Source organism: Corythoichthys intestinalis, chromosome 10 (assembly GCF_030265065.1).
Source record: "Corythoichthys intestinalis isolate RoL2023-P3 chromosome 10, ASM3026506v1, whole genome shotgun sequence".
NCBI lineage: Eukaryota > Metazoa > Chordata > Actinopteri > Syngnathiformes > Syngnathidae > Corythoichthys > Corythoichthys intestinalis.
The window spans coordinates 41,425,352-41,448,710 of NC_080404.1; the positions used below are offsets into that span (position 1 = coordinate 41,425,352).

At 40.5% G+C, this 23,359-nt stretch overlaps 1 protein-coding gene across 1 annotated transcript in view; it reads left to right on the plus strand.

Annotated features, from left to right (window-relative positions):
- cpeb3 (cytoplasmic polyadenylation element binding protein 3) overlaps positions 1 to 23,359 on the plus strand; it is a 79,712-nt gene that overhangs the window by 14,108 nt on the left and 42,245 nt on the right. The window contains 4 exon segments of the mRNA XM_057848454.1: positions 3,646 to 3,730; positions 9,138 to 9,194; positions 14,592 to 14,615; positions 21,856 to 22,023. Of these exon segments, the coding sequence (XP_057704437.1) occupies positions 3,646 to 3,730; positions 9,138 to 9,194; positions 14,592 to 14,615; positions 21,856 to 22,023 (334 nt within the window).

Below are 23,359 nucleotides of genomic sequence, written 5' to 3' on the forward strand. Positions count from 1 at the left end.
TTTGAATGCTCAGCCGAATGCATAACAATAGTGTTGGTGTGCAAACAATGCGGCATGGGCTCGGGCTGCCAAGCCTGGAGCGAGACACTCTCAGGCCTCACCTTTGGCACACATGTCACTCTCATGCATTCATTTACAGACAGTAGGCGTTTGATCAGCTGTGAGCGCTTGCTTTGACCTTTGGCCATTCAGCATAGTATTGTTTACTGTTCTGGTTTGCGGGAGGTCAGCGTGCCTCACGAGATCAGAAAATTCATCTGAGCAAGTTTTGTTTTGCAGCGCATGATTAGTTTTTTGTGCTAAAGACATTAATGAATCTCTGTGTTATTTATGACAACTACACTAACCTCACATTGATAGAAGCCTCATTGGAATCAAGTCTGGTGGACTCATGACCTGGTTCTTTTTATTAATTTAAAGGGAATCACGGACCGGAAGACTTGTAGTTCTTAAAAGATGAATGTTAGCATGAGTTATAATAACCCAAAACCCTCTTAACTCATTCACTCCCAGCCATTTTCACCGGTACAACCCCCTTCGCTCCCGGCAGTTTTACTGGATTTTGATTGATTTTGCAAGGCCCACAGAAAATTATGTTCGATGGCTGTATAAACATGGAACCCACTAAAAGAAAGATTAGACTCTTTTCTTTCAGCAGGAAAAGTTAGTTAATATCTTTTTCCATTATTTAGAAATCAGCATTAGAAAATAGCTTAGTTTGAGCAATTTTCCAATTTCTGATGAAAAAACAGAGAAATTGAGCTTTTTGTAAACGCATACTGTTCATTTCAAACATAACTTTGACAACACAGCTATTTTTTTGCTTTAGTTACATCCCAAACATCTGAATAATGTTTTCCTTTTACAAAATAACATAAACAACAAGACAAATAGAGCTTTTGATAGCAAAGTAACAATTTATTTACACATAACTAACTGAGAGATGACGCTGTTGTGGCCGCGACAGCCGGGGTAAACTTTTCCCTCATCGCCGCCTGTCTCATAAAGATGGACTTTTTTGAGTCTTTCTTTTGTGGTGACCACTGCCTCATGGCGGAGTTCGCCTGGGGAACTTGTGTTCCTGGAGGGGAACTGATTTGGCCGTGCGCGTTTCCGGCTGAGTCACAGGACACTGGAGGGTGAAGGGGACGCGAGCGGTCGAGCACGGCGGCGCGGGCTCTGCTCGGCGAGCAGCACGGGCTCAACGGCATCATCCACTGCACTGGTGGTCCCGGTCTTTCTGCTCGGTTGTCCAGCGCCTGGCATCCCGGGCATTCTCCCGGTTGTTCTGCTCGGTCGTCCGCCGCCTGGCATCCTGGACTTCCATTCAGTTGTCTTCCGCCGGCGCCCCGGCCGTGCCGCCGTTCGTTCCGTTGAATCGGGTTGCAGGTCTTACCAAATTCGCTACTGTCCACCAGTGGCCAATTTTATTGATTTTCAGCATTGTGCTTTGGAGCTAAGTTAAATCAGAACCTAGAGGTCTCTCTTGTGAAAAATAACGTTATACGTCTTTGGGACACTGAAACAATTAAAAATAGAACGTATTTATACATTTTTGGGAGCAAATGAGTTAATGTTTTCGTTTTTATAAAATATGAAAAATTAAAAAACTAGTAAGTCGCCATTGTTGCAGACAACACAATGCTCTTTGGGCGGTGACTTTACTGGGCAGCGCTGCTGTACTTCCACAGTGTCACTCGTTAGCTAATACAGTGTATCACAAAAGTGAGTAAACCCCTCGCATTTCTGCAGATATTTAAGTATATCTTTTCATGGGACAACACCACTTTGACACAATGAAAAGTAGTCTGTGTGCAGCTTATATAATAGCGTTAATTTCCCCTCAAAATAACTCAAAATATAGCCAATAATATCTAAACCCCTGGCAACAAAAGTGAGTACACCCGTTAGTAAATACGCACATCCCTAAATGTCCAAATTGAGTACTGCTTGTCATTTTCCCTCCAAAATGTCATGTGAATCGTTACAGGAGTGCTGCAAAGATTGAAGAGGTGGGGGGTTAGCCTGTTAGTGCTCAGACCATACGCCGCACTCTACATCAAATTGGTGTGCATGGCTGTCACCCCAGGAGGAAGCCTCCTCTGAAGACGGTACACAAGAAAGCCTGCTAACAGTTTGCTGAAGACATGTCAACAAAGCACATGGATTCCTGGTACCATGTCCTATGGTCTGATGAGATGGCTGGGCCTTCTTGTGGACCGTCTTCAGAAGAGGCTTCCTCCTGGGGTGACAGCCATGCACACCAATTTGATGTAGAGTGCGGCGTATGGTCTGAGCATTAACAGGCTGAACCCCCACCTCATCAATCTTTGCAGCAACGCTGACAGCACTCCTGTAACCAGTCACATGACATTTTGGAGGGAAAATGACAAGCAGTACTCCATTTGGACATTTAGGGATTTATGTTTTTCCTAAGGGGTGTACTCACTTTTGTTGCTAGGGGTTTAGATATTGATGGCTATATTTTGGGTTATTTTGAGGGGAAAATAAATTAACTCTATTATATAAGCTGCACACAGACTACTTTTCATTGTGTCAAAGTGTCATTTTGTCAGTGTTGTCCCATGAAAAGATATAAATATCTGCAGAAATGCGAGGGGTGTACTCACTTTTGTGATACACTGTAGCTACTGTACATAAACATGTCCTCGGTTCTGCCTTCCAATTTGAACCCGAGCGGAAAATATGAGCAGGACAGCACTGTCGATATTTCACAAAACGAGCAGAAAAAGCAATTAAATGAATGTGTCCAGCGGGATTCGAATCCGCGTTTCCCGTGCAACCAACGAGCGCGTAGACCACAGGACTATACTACCACGTGACGGAGTCATGATTTTCCTTATAATGCAGTCGCACGTAAAACCTGAAAAGGCAACGCAACTGAAAACATACCGCGGCTGGCTTGACCTCAGAATTAGAAAACGTGGCTCACTTCAGACAGCAAACAGACAACAATAACTTAGGGATTGCGTAAAAGGGTTTATTGAACACAAAAAAAAAAACATGCGATCGTGAAAAGGGACACACAAAAAGGGTCAATATCCTGGTACCCCACCTAGGATCGGTTAAAAGACACTGCTAATGAGCTGGAATTGGATGGAGGTACGACGTTGAGAAATCATCCCACAGTTCTGTAGCAAAACAATCTGACCAGCAGCAGAATGTGAGAAAATCATGCCAGTCGTCATACTAGCATTGCTTGCTAGCTAGCACAGCTATTCTCCCAGTCCAGGCCAACCACGTCATCACTCTCAGCGTGCATTGCGTACGTGAAACATGGCGCCCTCCGTAGGTCAAAACTACTAAATATCATATATTTTTAAATCAGTGGCAACAATATCTGTGTTCCTAATAACAAATTTTAGCCAAAGAAAACATTTGTGGCTTATTCGAGCCTACAAGTCTTTAAGTCCAAGGTTCCCTTTAAATTCTTTTTTTATTACAACTGTTGTATTCCGTTCTATAATGAATAATGAAGATCTATATTTTCAATGTACGTATACTGTACTTATAGCACAATACTGTCCAATATTCCTGGTAATGTATTCAAGCCTGTGTTGATTTTGTACTATGAAATGTGCCACATAGGCTGTGACCCTTTCTCTCTTTTTTCTTATTTTGTAGGACCGGAATCGACCTTTTGATACATTTAGCTTGCACTCTTTGGAGAATTCTTTAATGGATATGATAAGGACGGACCATGACAAAGGTAATGCTAACCCTTCTGATTGCTATTGACTATCACTGATGTTATGTGGAGGCATCATTTTGCAGGCTTAAAATATTCATATTAATGAACAAATAAAATAAATAAATACTGCCAATATTTAGTAATTCTATATTTTGGCACCTGGTTTCTGAAACGCTACATTTCAATAGTTCATCTTCCCTGAAAGTGGTTATCACCTCCACCACCATCTGCTTCCACTTCCTTACAACAATTAGTACCAGAAGGAGGGTACATAGACATGGCTTTGCATCCCGTGTTACATGTTTACCATTGCGGTTATCATGTAGAGAGGCATATGGCCGCTGCAAGCTCCCCCACCAACCACAGGGCAGCTCCACCCTGTTTGTATAACGTTGCAAAGTCTTCGTCTGTGTTGTGAAATCTAAAAAGCTCTTATGCTCTTTACATCTCACAATAGACATACAAATTGAAGGAAGAGGCCATTCATATTTGCCATTTCACTGCCATTAGTGATCATGTTTTACTGCGATCGATGGCGATAGACGTCAAATCCAATTTGACGGTCGAAATAGATGGGCTGTATATCGCCTAGTGCTACAATGATTAATCGAATAACTCAAGTAATTCCATTAGAAAAAAAAGCTTCGAATCAAATTTTGCTGCTTCTAGTGTTCGTTTATTTGGATTGACAATGTAATGGATTGTTTTGAAAGTGTTTACATTTAGTTTTATTGATTTGGGTGGATACACTGGCCTCTAGTGGCAACTGTGAATATGACATAACTCATTTAACGTGGCTGAATCCAACTGCTCCCGGTTAAGACCAACAAAGGTAAGTTTTTACTTGAGCCAATATGTTTTTAATGCATACATAATTTAGTGTATAGGTATATTTAGCCGTTTTTCTGTGGGAATATGTGTTTGAACGATTTTTTTTAGGAGCGTTGTAAAACAACGTTAGCATTTTATCTAACGGACCTTTGCTACGCAAGCTAGCCAATTGTTCTTTTTTGCACTTAGATCCTAATTTATTTATTTTTCTTTATGCCGTTTGAAGCTAAACTCAGGTTTTGTTTTTTTTTTAATGAAAGAGCAATTCTGCATAGTTTGAAGAAACACTCGTGAAATTTTATTTTGTGTTTGCATTTAATGCTCTTTTGAAAGTACAATCTTAGCAAGCCTTTATTTCACATCCTAAAATGTATTCTTCAACGCATTAAATGTTCCTAATCTGATTACTCGATCATTCGAACTAGTTGATAGATCAATCGACAACTAAAATCATCGATAGCTGAAAAAATGGAAGTTACTAGCAGGCATACGTCATCGGAATAAGAGGGAGAACAAACACGGCCACTGTTTGGCTTTCTACTTTGTTGACAAAAGCATTGGTCTGTAGATATGAATTGACACAAGGTCTTTATCGGGAGCAAAACAAGCTTTGCAGGCACACCACGAGTCAAATGGGCCTGTTTGCACACTTTCAAAAAGGGATTGTTGCATTATTGTCACGCCTTGTTGTGCCATTTCGGTCAAGTGTGAATGGACTGTGTCAGATTAATTTTTCTATGTCGACACTCTTTACATAAGGCAATGGGATGATCACGATATGACGAGGACACTGCTCTTGGTTGTACGAAGGAACATTACTTTACCATTTACCATTAAATTGAGGTGCAAGGTTAATAACAGCTTGCCTAACATGCTGGACTTGACCTCATAACCTTTCAGCATTTTACTCTGAGGTGATCACAACAGAAGAGGGAAGGCTCTGTACTTTAAACATACTGCATACAGATAAGATAAACCCAACACTGTGACAGGGTTTTGTTAAGATAGAAAAAGCATGCATCATTAAATCTTGATTAATCCTATACAGGCCACCAAATAAATGTACATGCTTTGTTTTGACATTGAGCAAATTTCAATGGAAGCTAGTCTTCTCAAACTCCAGGGTTAACAGGATTAACTCTAACAGACACCCCATACTTTTATTTTGTGTACTTTCGACTCAAATAGTTATTTAATTTTTTTTTTTTTTTTTTCAAGAATTAAAAAAAAAAACCTTTGACTCAGTTGTGTAACTCAGCTAATTTGCACTAAGGTGATGTTCAAATTCTGGATTGTTGTTGGTTGAAGCATGCATGGGAGGAAGTAGGTCATGCAGACAAATTTGGAAAATAACTGTCAATCTTTCTTAGCATGTTGGGTGATAAATTCTTGTAGTTTTAATTAATATTGTACATGTTTGGGCATGGTCATTTACCGTATTTTTAGGACTATAAGTCTTTTTTTTTTTTTTTTTTCCAAAATTGGCTGGGGGTGCGACTTATTCTCTGGAGCGACTTATGTGTAAAATTGTTAACACATTATTACGTGTTGTTTTAAAGTTTTGGAATGACACTGATGGTTTGGTCAACTTGTTCGCATTTTCTTTATGCTATAGTTATCTGAATAACTCTTAATAGCTATGTTACGTGAACATACCGGCCACGTTCGCATTTCGTTGTTCATGCATCATTTAACATTATCATACTGTACACTAATTCAGCATGTTGTTCTGTATTGTATTTTTATTTTAAATTGCCTTTCAAGATGACATATCTGCTCTATGTGTTGGATTTTATCAAGTGAATTTCCCCCAAAAATGCGACTTATACTCCGGTGCGATTTATGTATGTTTTTTTCCGCTTCGTTAGGCATTTTATGGCTGGTGCGACCCATACTCAGGTGCGACTTATACGGTATATACAGTACTACATATCTTGAATTGCCAAGTTTATTATCCGTACTTGAAAAATTTATGATTTATGAGTAAATTGATAATTCCATATTGTGGATTTTACAGATGTAGTCTGGAACGTAAATCCGTCTTTGATCCAATGTTTATTACAGTATATTGATAATTAGGGATGTCCCCCATCCGATCATGCGATCTGAAATCGGGCCCGATCGTGTAATTTTAAGAGGATCGGAATTTGGTAAAAAAAAAAAAAAGTTTCTAAAGAATGGGTTTTTTTAAAGTATTAATTCATTAGCTGCCATTGAGGGCAATAGACGCCCAGACCATTTTGACTAGAAGGGATGGGAGCGATCAGTCGATGTCTAGCAACAGCAAAGAAGTCAGAAAAAGCACAACCAAAGCCCCTTCAGACTTATGTCCTGCGAAATTCCCATGTAAAATAACGCGGGATTTACCCGTGTCATGGCTTTCAGACATGGGGAGATGTCCTAGGTTGGACATTTTCAGACTCGTCCCATGTTGGCGAATCGACGCTCTCTGTGTGGGGGCGGGGGACATTATGTCATTTTTGGTCAGCATTGGCAACAAAATAAACCACACATTTCCAAAGATGGATGATGGACTCTCTCTTCCTTGGCTATAAGATCCGGTTGCAATTTAATTTCATTATGTTTCCAATTTAATTGTCCTATTACCAGTTTGTCATGTTGATAATTGCGATGTTTGTTTACCGCTTTTCGTCTTACTGCGAAGAAAGAGGAAATGACGATCCGCCCGCCATTAAATTTACGTCATCATTATTCGCGCTGTTTATCCATCCATCCATCCATCCATCCACAGCTCAATCCAGGCCGGGTCGCGGGGTCAGCAGCTTTAGCAGGGATGCCCAGGCTTCCCTCTTCCCAGCCACTTCAACCAACTCCTCCAAGGTGTTCCCAGGCCAGCCGAGTGACATAGTCTCTCCAGCGTGTCCTAGTTCGTCCCTGGGGCCTCCCGCTGGAGCCATCACCTTAAGGGTTTGCGTGTCCAAATGATCCTAGGAGCTATGTTGGCTGGGGATTTATGCCTCTGGCAGGGTCACCCATTGCAAATAGGTCCTAGGTGAGGGACCAGACAAAGCATGGCTCAAAAGACCCCTCATGATAGAAATAAATAAGATCAGGGTTCCCTTGCCCAGACGCATGCTACCGGGGCCCTCCTCTGGAGCCAGGCCTGAAGGCGGGGCTCGAAAGCAAGCGTCTGGGCACAGCCCAAAAAGGCAACAAGGTTTCCCCTTCCCATGGTCTCACCACCTGTGGGAGGGGCCAAAGGGGTCACGTGCATAGAGAGTTGGGCGGCAGTGGCGCTGTGACCTGGGACAAAAACGGCTGCTTCCACACATGCCACATGCCGGGTTAGTCCCGGACATTACCCGACCAGGTTAATGTCCGTGTCATCTCCTTGTCAGTCGACCCGAGAAATTTTTTGCAGACATAAGAGTAGTGCTGCAAAGATTAATCGATTAACTCAAGGATTCGATTACGAAAAAAAGATTTGAATTAAATTTTGCTCCTTCAAGAATTCGTTTAGTTAAAGTGGCGTTGTTTGTTTTGAAAGTATTTGAACTTAGTTTTATTGATTTGGGTCAATACACTGCCCTCTGGTCTGTCTCATTTCACGTGGCTGAATCCAGCTGCTCCCTTTTAAGACCAACATAAGCTTAGTTTTTGTTTGCGTTAATGTTTTTTTAATGCATTCGTGATTTAGTTTATAGGTATATTTAGCCATTTAACTGTGGGAATATGTGTGAACCATTTGTTAGGAGCATTGTTAAAAAAAAAAAAAAAAAAAGTTAGCATTTTATAGTATTTAAGCTAGCGGACTTTTGCTGTGTAAGTTAGCTAATTGTTCTTTTGTTGTACATAGATCCTAATTTTTATTTATTTTTATTTTTTATATATCGTTTGAGGCGCAGCTCAGGTATTTTCATTTTTTATGTTCCTTATCCGATTACTTGATTATTCGAACTAACTAGTTTATTGATTAATCGACTACTGAAATAATCGATAGCTGCAGTCCTACATAGGAGCTGGGATTCAAACGGAGCTTGGCGTACGTCTGAAAAGGGCTCTGTTAAAGTGACTGGCTCTCTCTACTGATGAAGCTGAGTAGTGCAACAGAATTTAGGCTGAATTCAAGCTTGTCATGGGTGCCATATCCAGTGATATTTTCATAATTTGCTGCGGACCAAAATAACTGGGTCGTGGGCCGCACTTGGCCTACGGACCTTAGTTTGGGCACCTCTGCTCTAAATGGTGTGGAGCCATAAGGAAACTGGTGGGATGTTTTCACATCAGTAGTATTTATGAATGAATTGACAAAAAAAAAAAAACAATGACAACACCTCACACCAACCATTGACAGATGGGGCTGCCGTTGTCACTATAACAGAAGGAAGGCTTTGTTGATTTCCCAGTTAGACATATTAGTTTGTGTGTATTTCAGTGTGAAAAAAAATGTGAAAGCAAATAACCAGCTCTTTTCTAATGTTAATGTGTTTTAATTTATGTTATGGTTAATATGTCATCATTTGCTTCTTATCTTATTGTCATTACAGTAGCTGATGTTTTTTTTTTTTTTTTTTTTTTTTTTATCAAATGCCTGTGTGTGTGTGTTCAATCCTGTTTTTTTTTTCCTTGCTAGGACGTATGGGCATTAACTTCCATCATCCTGGAGCTGAACACATAATGCCTCTGAACAGTAAGTAGCATTCCTATGGAATATCATCCTTTATTTATCCTATTAGTTGTCTTTATTTTCCTTGCACAAATTGCATATTTCCTCATACACATGTGGGTGGTTATTTACTTAGTTGCCAAGGAGATTAGGCATCTATTTGCTGTAAGAAGGTAAAATTAGTACACATTCTTTTCTATAGGTGTTGCAAGACACTAATGACCGTTGACAGGTCGAAGTATTGTTACTTCAGTGTTACAATGGGAATGGAATGTATAACTGGGTTACATTGACAGCATCTCTTTCCATATAATTTTATTACTGGTTCATGTAAATCATGTGATACAGTTGGTGAACTAATTGCTTCCTGTATTAGAAGGCATGAGCCGAAACATCATACACAAGAACTCACGCATTAACTTATCTAAAGAACAAAGGCAGTTTTTTTTTTAAAAATCAAGACCTTGTGTCCTAAATGGGAAATTGTACATTATATGTGAAACAAAAGTGGTTTATATTAGTGCTGCAGCGATTAATCGATTAACTAGAGTAATTTGATGAGAGAAAAGCTTTGAATCAAATTTTGCTGCTTCAAGTATTAATTAGAGTGGTGTTGTAATGGTTTGTTTTGAAAGTGTTTGCATTTAGTTTCATTCATTTGGGTGGATACACTGTCCTCTAGTGGCAACAGTGAATATGACATAACTTATTTAACATGGCTGAATCCAGCTACTCCCAGTTAAGACCAACATGAACAACACCAAATTTTTGTTTGAGCTAATATTCTTTGTTAGGCATTCGTAATTTAGTTTATAGATATATTTAGCCATTTTTGTGGGAATATGTGTTTGAATGATTTGTTAAAAGTATTGTAAAAAAAAGTTAGCGTTTTATAGCATTTAAGCTAGCGGACTTTTGCTATGCAAGTTAGCCAATTCTCTTGTTGTGCTTAGTTCTTCATTTATTTAGATATTTTTTATACTATTTGAGGCGAAGCTCGGGTATTCTAGTTTATTTTTAAATGAAAGTGCAATTCTGCATAGTTTGAAGAAACACTTTTGATTTTATTTTATTGTGTTTTCTCATGTAATAAATTTTAGCAAGCCTTTGTTTTGCATCTCTTTAAATTTATTCTGCAACGCAATAAATGTTGAACTAACTAGTTGATATTTATTTATTTATGTTTGTTTTTTTTACTTTTTTTCGAACTAACTAGTCGATAGATTAATCGACTACTAAAATGATCAATGGCTGCAGCCCTAAAATATAAATGCAAAGGGTTGTGTAGAGAGCGCAATCAAATATGTTTGTGTCTTACGTACACCGACGACCGTTGTGTGAAATCTTACCAAATCAGAGTGTACAGTACCAAAGTGAACTGCACCACTTGGTGGAAACATAACTGAAGTAAACCCACACTGATCCATGTCCCCAAAAAGTGGTGCACCTGCCTCCCCTTGGGCCTGGGTTCCCTGACACCATAAACCAAGGATGAACCTCTTCGCAAAGTTGACCTGTGAAAAACATTACTATAAATAGCTCTACATGTAAAACTAGAATCTTCTGGTGCTGGCCCGCCAGTGGGTAGATGACCAACCAGATGAAGAAATTATGTTTTTTTCCCATATGGTCTAGGAATTCAAACCATTATGTTTTCAGTAAAGGAAAGTGCTGAATAAAATGTCAGTCTGAAATGTGGTTAATGGTGTGGCTCACTTGACACAGTAATAATAGTCGCTGGCCATTTTTAATGTTGTCATCTCAAAACTGTGTAAATTAAGACACACCAAATTCATTCCGTCAAAAGAAATCGGCCAATTTACCCTCTCCCCAAACACCACTGACTGAGATGTATCGCAGACCCAACCCGTTACTTATCTCCCAGCACACAACCCTGTGCTGTAGTACGTGTTTCCCTGGTTGCTAGGTGACTTTGTTATGGCAGAGGCCTGAGGGAGAAGTAGACAATACTACAGACAGCCTACCCAGAATTTAAGGGTTTAAGAGTCAAATCTAGTTTTTAATGAAAACATTCTGAAAAGGAGTCTCAGAGACAATACATTTTCTGAGAATAATCCCACCAATGGCCACCTTGCAATGCAAAGGACAATACTGTACTTGTTTTGGAGGTAAGGAGCCTTAGAACTCTGAACTTTTTCCTGTCCTGCTGGTATCATTTACTGAGATACTGTAGATTGGGGCTTTTTGGATGCAGACAAGACAGAGATTTATATTAATCCCATGAGGAAAACCCTACAACTGCCAGCTCTGTTATAAATTGTTGTCCACTCACTAGCACTTTCTGAAGTTATCAACTATTTCCTGTTCTTGCTCTTAAATTGAAAAAAAAGAAATACAATATAAAAAATTAAAATAAATAAATAAATAAGGATTTAGGAAAAACAAATCAAGCTTTGCGTAGTAGATAATTCAGGAGCATTTCAATTTAGATTTAAAGCAACACTAGGTAACTTTTCAACCTTTACAAAATATTTTCTTCAGATGTGGACTGACAACTACTACTTTCACAGGCACTAATTAATTTTGAGGTGTACGGGTACACGCAGTTCCGCGTGTGTGAGCCGTGCGTGGAAAAACCTTCCGTCCGATGCCTTCATGTGGGTGGTCAGCTCGAGCAAAGTTTTTCCGCCTGCTGAGTGGACGTGTCGTAAAGCACGGGTTCGAGTCTTGACCTGAGCGAGGTGGGATCGGAACGCAGTTGGTGCGGCACGGACACACCGGTTACATTGGTGCCGTGACCCGGATCGGCAGTGAAGGTTTTCGGGGGGTGGAGTGTAACAGGTACACGCAGGTCCGCGTGTGTGAGCGGTGCGTGGAAAAACCTTCCCTCCGATGCCTTCATGTGGGTGCGCTGGCGGTTAGTGTTTCCGCCTGCTGAGTGGACGTGTCGTGCAGCGCGGGTTCCAGTCTTGACCTAAGTGAGGTGGGATCGGAACGCAGTCGGTGCGGCACGGACACACCGGTTACATTGGTGCCGTGACCCGGATCGGCAGTGAAGGTTTTTGGGGGGTGAGTGTAACAGGTACACGTAGGTCTGCGTGTGTAAGCGGTGCGTGGAAAAACCTTCCCTCCAATGCCTTCATGTGGGTGCGCTGGAGGCTAGGCCGCTGATGACCTAGCGGTTAGTGTTTCCGCCTGCTGAGTGGACGGCTCGTGCGGCGCGGGTTCGAGTCTTGACTTGAGCGAGGTGGGATCGAAACGTGGTGGGTGTGGTGCGGACATACCGGTTACATTGGTGCCGTGACCCGGATCGGCAGTGAAGGTTTTGGGGGGGTGAGTGTAACAGGTACATGCAGGTCCGCATGTGTGAGCGGTGCGTGGAAAAACCTAGGCCAGCTAGGCCGTCAGCTCGAGCTTATGGCCTGCTGAGTGGACGCGTCGTACGGCGCGTGTTCGAGTCTTGACCTGAGCGAGGTGGGATCGGAACGCGGTTGGTGCAGTGCGCACACACCGGTTACACTGCCACACAAAACAAAACTACAAATGTGCTGACTGCTTTATGGCATACGTCACTTCCCCCTTCTCCCATTCATTATAAAGACGGAAGTCAATGCTAATGCTTTTGCGTGAATTCTGCAAAGATGGCAGAGCAACAAAAGAGACAAAAAGTTTTGTCTGAGGGGTAAAAAGAAATTATAGAAGAAATATATATATAAGGATATACTGAATAAACATTGGCCCGACTTTCACTCGCTGGTGTGACAACCCCCCCCGCACCCCCATTTGAACTCATCAGCGCTGACGAGATCAGGTGGGGGCGGGAGGTTAACCACACTAAAGCCTAATTTATGCTTTTGCGTTGCGGTGACGGAGTAGCGATGGCGTAGACCCTACGTCGTCAACGAGCATTCGAAGTCCTGCGTCAAGGGAACGCGTTGTTCTGTAATTCACCGCCAAGCCACTAGAAGGGTGTTGCGTTGTGTATATGCAGTTTTCTTGTCGAATTCGTTGAATTTTCTTCCGGTTAGACAACAATGGCAACGGAGATGGAACGCTTGAATGTGGCTCATCAGCTCATCAACATTGAACAACAAATGTTGATCATACAAATGTTGAGGCGTAGGCGACGCAGAAGACGGTTGCGGAGGTGGTCTGTCCGACTGTTGACGCCGCACAGAGACTGGCAGTCACTTCACGAATTCTAGCATTGGGTGGAAGCCAGCAAGCTGTGGCGGCTTGCTACAAACTGCCGTTGAGCAATGTGTTTTTTGCCGTGACAGTCATATGCTATTGTGTAGCCAACACTGGATTCGTTACCTTATTACTTTTCATCCGTCACACAGCCGCTGGAAACAGAAATGTTGTTTAATCTATCTGCAAGCGACCATCATGATTTTACGACACTATGCGGGTGTGCGCTGGTCCTCATGGGAAACACACCGCTGGTCCTCGTGCGAAACGCAGTCTTCCTTAAGGAAAAACACTACCGCTTTTGTCCACCGGCATCGCTAAAATAGACTAAAACTGAAAAGTTACCAAGTGTTGGTTTAAGCATGGTGTTCGAGAAAAAGGATAACTTGAGCAGTCTACTCCAGCAGCATATCTCCTAAAGTTGTATGAGTGTTTTTCAGGAACTTCTTTGTTTTCCCCTTCCACTCACATAATCCATTGTAACTGGAATGTGTGTTCTCTGTTGACCTATCAACCATTCAATAAACTACACTGACCTGTACTTTAACAATTACAGGAAAGTCAGATGATCTGATTCAATATTATGAGGCACACCATACAAAACTGTGAACTTTGGCAGAAATTAGAATATGATAGTCTCATTGAGCTCTCATGAGCAGATTGGCTTGTTTCTCACAAGACTTATTCTCTAGTTCCAGATCGTACCAAGTTGTTAAAAGTAACAGTTGTAGCTTTGACTTTCCATTGATTAAACTAGAGCCTTGAGGCCACATTTTGTCTTTTTCCATTCTAGTATGCAGTTTTTCCTCTCCTTCCGTCCTCTCCATACCCTGTGGGAACTTTCCACTCACTAGGAGTCTTCCATTCCTGACCAGAGAGCAAATTGTAATATTTCACCAAGGTCATGATAATGACTAACCAGCTCAACCTTAAATCGTGTGTACTTTGTTTTATTGTCCCATTTGGGAATAAACACGGAAGATTAGCATTAACCTTTGATGACAATGTCCGTGAATGCGTTACACTACTAAATATATCAGCCATTTCCATGACTAAACCTTACCTACGAGTCTGTTGACAAGACAGGTTTTCTACCAGCTGTTTAATAATCCTCCCTCGGTTGAACAAGCTTAGGTGTAGCCATCTGTGTTTTCCCGTCTCCTTGTTGGTGTTATCGCTACAAAATATCTTTGTATTTCTTCCCTACGTCATACCTTGAACCTGCTGTGTCTCTTCTGTCTTTCTTTCCCTCACTTTGCTGACAACTAGCCCGGAGTTTTGGCCGCAGAAGAGGTAATATTTAACTCTTCCACTGGGCACCTGCTTGCTTTGCTTACTACTGTATTTCTTGGAAAATTAGAGATGCCTCATCTGTCCTGAGAAGAATGAAAACATCCAAATAAATTAATAATTACTAAATTGAAATGGGCTACGAAAATGTGTTCATTCGTTTTCCAGAAGTGCGATTTAGTCGCATAGCTAGCCAGACTAGCTTGGCAATAAGCACCAGACCTTTGCAATATTGTTTGATTGGAGTGGTTCAAAGGGATTTTTGGCAATTCCTCGAGTGGCACTTTGGTAGGTGTTGAAAATTAAGCCAGCAGCATTTGCAAAGAGCCAATAGCTCATGTGGATTCACCCAAGTTTACGTACCTATATTGTCTTTTTTTTTTTTTTTTTTTTTTTTTTGCGCAAAAGGTCCATCCAAATATTATTCCTAAAGCTTTTTCCTTGAAGGAATTGAAGTACAGGTGTGATGTACTTCATATTTATATGTGGGGGCTGATATATACTGGTCCTTCTAAAAAAAATTGCATATTGTGATAAATTTCATTATTGTCTGTAATGTACTGATAAACATTACTTTCATATATTTTAGATTCATTACACACAACTAGAGATATATCGAAATCAGCAAAAAAATATCGGCCATGCCTTTTTTAAATATATATATATATATATATATATATATATATATATATATATTAATTAGGGCTGTCAAACGATTCAAATTTTTAATCGAGTTAATTACAGCTTAAAAATTAATTAATCGTAATTAATCGCAATTAATCGCAAATCAAACCATCTGTAAAATATGCCATATTTTTCTGTAAATTACGTATATATATATTCTGTAAAATAAATTGTTGGAATGGAAAGATAAGACACAAGATGGATATATACATTCAACATACGGTACATAAGGACTGTAGTGGGCATTTCACTCTACTGTTATTTAAATCTGTCTATGCTGTCCTCACTCCGTAGCCTCTACTTTTTCCAAAGCTAGACAGCTAGTGAACGACGCCTTAATAATCAGGCTTCTTCCTTTTTCATCTGATTTATTAATAAAATGGCCTCAAACCATTGTCCTCTTTAGACAGTCGTAAAACTACAAAAAAAAGTACACAAGCATTGCATTAGCAACAACGTTAGCTAAGCACGCTATACAGGTTCACTAAACAAACAAAAAGCGTCTCATACAAAAAATATAACATTTCGCTTACTAACATAATATGTACATTCTTTACAACAACCATACTTACGGACAAATCTTGTCCAAGGATCATATAAGCACAACATTACAACGTAGGCGTCCGCCCGAGACATCGTGCAGCCATATTGAACTGGCAAGAAAACAATAAACCATGTCGCAAAGCGACCACAAGAGCTCGCTGTTAGACAGCACAAAAAGCCTTGCTGTAAAACTTACCAAAAGGCAGAATACTGTCTGAGCGGGACGTGTGCGTTAATTGCGTCAAATATTTTAACGTGATTAATTTTAAAAAAAATAATTAAATAATAATTTTGACAGCCCTAATTTTAATTAAATCTTTTTCTAATTGTATTTAATGTTACAGACATAAAATGTTACACTCATCCAGAATCTTTAGTTTAGGCTTAAGGTAGGGTTATCAAAAATATCCCGATAACAGCGGCAATTAATTGATTAAAAAATCTGTCACGCTAAAATATTTAACGCAATTAATGAATGCGCTGCACAACCCTCTCACTCATTGTCGCGCTCAATCTGTAATGATGTCATTTTACCTATATAGAGATTGAAAGGCAGCGCAAAATGAGAAGAGTGAATTTTGGCAGCCTTTGGAGCCTTTTTTTAATTGGCGGCTAAAGCCTTGCAATCCCTCTCCCTATGAATAGAAATATCATGGGAAGCAATGTGGGGAAGCAAGATGGCAATTGATCTTTGTCTTAACACCTTAAGTTATTTCCTAACGCAGAGAACATATATCCATTGGTAGCACGACGCACAGTCATGGTTCCACTTCCCATCATGCATTTGGGATGGCCACAGTATCATTTACTGAAAGCTCAACAAATACACTAGATGGCAATATTTAGTCACAATATACAAAGTCACAAGTCTTTCTATCCGTGGATCCCTCTCACAGAATGTTAATAATGTAAATGCCATCTTGAGGATTTATTGTCATAATAAACAAATACAGTACTTATGTACTGTATGTTGAATGTATATATTCGTCCGAGTTTTATTCATTTTTTTTTAATGCATTGCCAAAATGTATATGATCGGGAAAAATTATCGGGAATGATTGGAATTGAATCGGGAGCAAAAAAGAGCAATCGGATCGGGAAATATCGGGATCGGCAGATACTCAAACTAAAACGATCGGGATCGGATCGGGAGCAAAAACACACGATCGGAACAACCCGACACACGACTGAAGTAGTTCAAGCCTTTTATAGACCCCAATCACCAACGTCACACAATCATGTGATCGCTGTATTGTGCCGCCATATTGTCATTGATCGTAGTTTCTAAAGGTGGATTCACTTGCAAATTATAGAAGCCCCGGTGCTTTCAGACGCTGTAAACTCATTGGATGAGTTGCATAAAAGCAGTTATTTGGAAAAGCTTCGGTCGATCCAGTCCCCAGATCCATGTTTGATGCCCAAACCGATGTTTCCTCCCGTCCGGTCCCGTCCCGTGCGTCAGAGCTCGTCCTGAGACCACAAAATTTCCAATCATACTTCAGTTTATGTCACGATGAGGAGTCGGGTACCCAAAATCGGCACCGGCCCGAATATAAACCGACATTTTGTCAGCTGAGCGTCACCGTTGTCACGATTGTAAAATGAAACTTGATAGACAACGGGCCGGTGTGTGCCGAAAAATAGCTGCCCCGCGTGAAATGTCCCTCCTGACGGGAGCGCTTATTTATAACTTTATTGACGTGAAAACATCAAATGTTTTCATGGACGCATTACAGTAATGGATTTACTACTGTAAGATCAGTTTTAAATAATTAAATTACACAAAATATTAGTACTGTATTATAGATAAATCGGGGAGTGGGCCACACAACCATCTTTGAACAGAAATGTATTAGTCTACAGGTTTTCACGACCATATCCCAATGACAATCACACAGGTATGACATTTATTAGTTCAAGCAGAGTAAAATAATACATATTCACGGTACAAGAAAGTCGTTTTCGTGTGGGCGCTCCCGTCAGGGGGGACATTTCTGTCAGGAAATGCGCGGGCAGGCAGGTTGTGTAGACCCAAATGCAGGGAAACAATGATGCAAGGCAGGTGGCAGAGAACTCAAAAAAAGGTTTTAATAATAACTAACAAAAAAGCACAAAGTACAACCAAAAGGTCTGGGGATTAAAAAGGCAAGGTTCAAACAAAACTTACTTTATAGGATGGACTAATACACGAGGGCTTGGACAGGACTTCGACATCTACATTGACCATGACGCAAGAAGGAGTGACAAGAAACTGGGTGCTTATATACACACACGCAGACAAAGGGTAACGAGACAACGAGGAACAGCTGGGTAACACAGGAGGATGCAGAATGGAGGATACACTAGGAGAAGGTGCACCAGGTGAAATCAATGGGCAATCACAGGGACAAGTCACACTAGGAGAAAACCAACACAAAACCTAACAATTTCACACAGGGCGGCTATTTTTCGGCACAACACCTGTTGTTGCGCTCACCTTCTTGCTGCGCGACCGTGGCGACGAGCTTCGTAGTCTCCGTCTGATGATGTCTGCGATCGTGTTGGCGTCATATTGATGTTTTCGCCGCTGTCGAGACAAACACATCATGGACAGAGATAATCAAACCGTGCTGCTTTCGAGATTTGCCCTTTTAACAATGGGCACACAGCAACTACTAAGATGACCGTTTATCTTCTCTGTTACTGCAACCAACCGCCACACATGCCTTCACCATTTTGATTAATCAAAGTTAACAATTGTCAGGAAGGTTTTTGGGTTCGTTTACTAGACGGTGATTCCTTAGACAAGCAGAAAAACACGCAGTAATAGGAGGAATGTACGTAGCCGTAATATGTAAACACGATGAGCTGACGGACAATATGGCGGCACCAGTCGGGGGGCAGAGTTGTGACGTCACGTGATTGGGGTCTATTGTTTTAATATTGATGATTTTGGCAAAAAAAGAATGCCAGTGAGGCTTTGCACGTCATCATTTCCGGGTTTTGCCGAAATGACGCGCATCTCGATACAAGCTTCGTGGAAACGCCCCTTCCATTACTCGACACAAGCTTCAGAACCTCGGCCCATTTTGTCCCATCACTACTTGATACAGCACTCTGGGAACAGCATATTGGCTCAGAAATTTCTTTCTGTGTCTTAGCCTCTTGCTTGAGGGTGTCATTGATGGCCTTCTGGACAGCAGTCAGGTCGGCAGTCTTGCCCAGGATTGCCGTTTTGAGTAATGAACCAGGCTGGGAGTTTTTAAAAGCAGCAGGAATCTTTTGCAGGGGTTTTGAGTTAATTCGTTGATTCAGATGATTAGGTTAGTAGCTTCTTTAGAGTAACTTTTCATGATATGCTAATTTTTTGAGATACGGAGTTTTGGTTTTTCTTGACTTTTTTGCCAAAATCAACGATATTAAAACAATAAAAGGCTTGTACTACTTCAGTTGTGTGTAATGAATCTAAAATATATGAAAGTGTAATGTTTATCAGTACAGTACAGAAAATAATGAACGTTATCACAATATGCAAATTTTTGAGAAGGACTAGTAACCACTACAACTGCCACTCAATGAGCTTTAGACCAAGGGTTGTCAAACCTTTTTTGGTTAGCAGGCCACATTTATGGTAATAAGATCTCTTGTCGGCTGGAACAGTTCATCCGCCCCATCCTAGTCAAAATGGATTGTACGTCGAGCGCTGTCAGTGGCACTAAAGATGAGCTTTAGGGTGACTACCTGTCCGGTTTTAGGACGGACACTTAGCCTTTTCAGTGATGTGTCCGGCATCCAGCACAACGTGTTAGCCGAATACTAGCTTTAAAAAACAATAGCTGCGGTTGAGTTTATACATTGCAACTCAGCCCATGGTTGTCACAACTGGTCTGTGATTGGCCAAGAGTGGTTCAGTCAAAAGCGTTCTATATCATTGGTTCAATAAAATATGAACAAAGCTTCATGTGTGACTATACATAATTTCTTTGCAGAGATTTTACAACAGTGCTAGCAAACATTAACAAAACGGCGGACATCTTATAACGTTGAATGGACAAAAAAAGCATGATTCTCTCGCCAAAAGCGGTCGAGACTCGTTCCACGGTTTCTGCATGTTTTGCTGGTGTGACGTGGACATGAGTAGCAGGGGTGAAGCAGCGGTAGAACATCACACGGAGAGCGCGAAACATAAAACAATGAGGCGAGCAGCAGGTGCGTCAACATTGAAAACATTTTATGAGAACCCTCATTGCCTCTGAATGACAAAATAACTGCAGCTGAACTTTGTAAAGTGCATTGGGCACTGGTAGGATGTTTCGCCGTGTAGGAAATTCTGGATACTGTTTCAAAATAGGATTTGTTCTTGGGCATGTTGCAATTTGAAAACACGGTAATGGAAACTAAATAAATTGTCAAAAAATAACCTTTAATTGGTATTTTTTACTATTTAGTTACATAAATATGATCTATAATCCGGGAAAACCGGCAAGTCTGATGTTTTTTTTTTTTTTTTTTTTTTTTTTTAAATATGTCTTCCATTTGACTTTTATGGAGGTGTTCACCCCAATGAACATCCACAGCCAGTCCTCCCAGTTTAAGTAATTGTGTACGACTGTCAAAATTATCGCGTTAACAGGCAGTAATTAATTTTTTTAAATTAATCACGTTAAAATATTTGACGCATTTAACGCAGATGCCCCGCTCAAACAGATTAAAATGACAGCACAGTGTCATGTCCACTTGTTACTTGTTTTTTTGGGGTGTTTTGTCACCCTCTGCTGGCACTTGGGTGCGACTGATTTTATGGGTTTCAGCACCATGACCATTGTGTAATTATTGACATCAACAATGGCAAGCTACTAGTTTATTTTTTGATTGAAAATTTTACAAATTTTATTAAAACGAAAACATTAGGAGGGGTTTTCATATAGAATTTCTATAACTTGTACTAACATTTATCTTTTAAGAACTACAAGTCTTTATATCCATGGATCGCTTTAACAGAATGTTAATGTTAATGCCATCTTGTTGATTTATTGTTATAATAAACAAATACAGTACTTATGTGCAGTATGTTTAATGTATATATCCGTCTTGTGTCTTATCTTTCCATTTCAACAATAATTTACAGAAAAATAGGCATATTTTATAGATGGCTTGAATTGCGATTAATTACGATTAATTAATTTTTAAGCTGTGATTAACTCGATTAAAATTTTTAATCCTCTGACAGCCCTAGTAATTTGCAAATCTATCGTTGGCAATGTCAGGCAATGAGTTAATTTTGCATCACTTCTTTGTAATTTTAGGGTAGTTACAGGTCCAGTCCTTTAAATTTTGTATCACTTTCTATTGATTTTTGGGGGTCATATCCAAGCTGCTTCCTGTCCATTAGTTGCTTCCTGTTGATTAGGGGGCATTTCCAGGTAACGTCCTGATTTGGTCTCACTTCCTTTTTATTTTGGGGCATTTTTGGATCCCTTCCTTGTTAACTCATTGGTTACCATTGACGGTCATAGACATCCAATTAATTTTGACTGGGATGGTGCGAATGAACGAACGTGACTGCGGACAAGAAACTGATCCATGTACAGTAGTGCACGCACTCGATCACACAAATCATACGTTTCTGGTTTGACAGCGTCAATGTCAGAATAAAAGCATGTGATTCTGTATGTACAGTATGAATAAGCTACAAGGTGCCTGTCAAGCAGAAAAACCTTGCAGGCCCTGATTGGACCACCTAGTGGGCCACTCCGTGGGGCGTGTGTTTGACACACCTGCTTTAGACAATGTTCCAGTATTCAGAGACAAGGGATTCATATTGTGAATGTTTGGTATTTTAACCAAATTTGCATTGACCATGCAAACTGTGACCGAATTAGATGTTTTTAAAATCCAAGCTCCAGTGGTAAAGATGCTTTGAATATCCTGCAATATTTGCCTTTTAAATGGTCTTCGCCTTTCATGCATTGTCTCTCATCTCCTCTCCCTCTGTTCTTCTGGTATCCTTTTTACCTTTCCTCTCTTCCTACTCTAGGTCGTTCATACCTTTTTCCCTTTGAAGATGGTTTCCTTGACGATGGCCACAGTGACCTCTCCTTGACCCCTGGTTTGAATTCTCCAACCCGTTGTCAGAACGGTGAGAGGATTGAGCGCTACTCCCGTAAAGTCTTTGTTGGAGGTCTACCCCCGGATATAGATGAAGGTAAACTCTTTATCCTGGATTATTTTTCCTATTTTTTGTATTGAAGTTATCCCGCTTCAGCTTGATTGTTGTGTTAAGATAAAAACAAAGTTGCAAAGTTGACCGCAAATTTTTTGTTAGATAATTTGTGAATCGGTGATATAAAATTCTAACAAATGAAATCCTGGTGCTCCTGTTAAGACTACCAAAGTTGTTAGCGTGGTAATACTAGCATTTCTAAAAGCGCACATACATCAAGTCTACTATATACACTGCAAGACTAAGGCTAGGTCCAGGCCGCAGGTATTAATGCACAAATCAGATTTTTTCGTGTTTTTCAACTCGAGCGAGCCATTAACTTAACGGTCTGAATGGGACAAGTTGCATAGAAGTGGACCATTTCAAATCCGATCTGGGTCTTTTTTGTATGTGGTGAAAATCCAATCTGGGCCACATTTTTCCAGAATGTAGCGGTGGTCTGACCTGTCAAGTCTCCCAAATCGGAATTCATGCAGCAATTACGTCAGCAAAGAGCAAGAGCAGCAGGCAGGACGGCAGCGATGTAGCTATGAATTAGCGTTAGCACCTAGCTTGAACTTGCCTTTAAGCAGGAGGCAGGCTTGACAACAGTCATAAAAAAATAAATAAAATGAAGAGAAGTATAAGCCTGATAATGCTCGGTTTCCTTTCTGTGCACCAAAAAAGCAATACAGTGGTACCTCTACATTAGAGGTTGCGCTAGACTTTTTCGTTGTCTGTCATTTTGACTGACAGTGTCATAAAAATCCGGTCATAATCTATTTTTACCCGTCACTTACATTTTTAAAATGATAATAATGACATATTCAATAGTATTTAGTTTTCATTCATTTTTAATTAATATTCTGTCCGAACAAGCTTAACAAGAGGCAAACAGACAGCGGAGTGCACCAATCAGCGACGGGCAGACGTGCCGTTAGCAAAGCGATGAGGGCAGGACGAGGGACTTGCGCGCCGAAGTAAACATACGAGGAGAACGGAGTTTATTCAACATGGCTAGCGCGAGACAGACTGTTGTCAATGACTCGTGTCGATGTGTTTTAGCTGATTTAAAACTGAATTTACCGCGGATTGGAACATATTCTCGGCTCTCCCATTCGCCATCCGTGTTATAGTAGAGACGACTTTCGGAGCGCAAGAGTGACGTTGCTCGTGAAGAACACATCACGCAAATAAACAAATCTGATTTGTCAATTGATTTTGTACCTACTCGAGAGGCTGTGTCCCAGACTTTTCTCTCAGTGTTTGAAAAATACAGGCAGAACAGTCTGGCCGTGCCAGGCAAACACTCAGTTGCCTTGACATTTTTCCGAGTAAG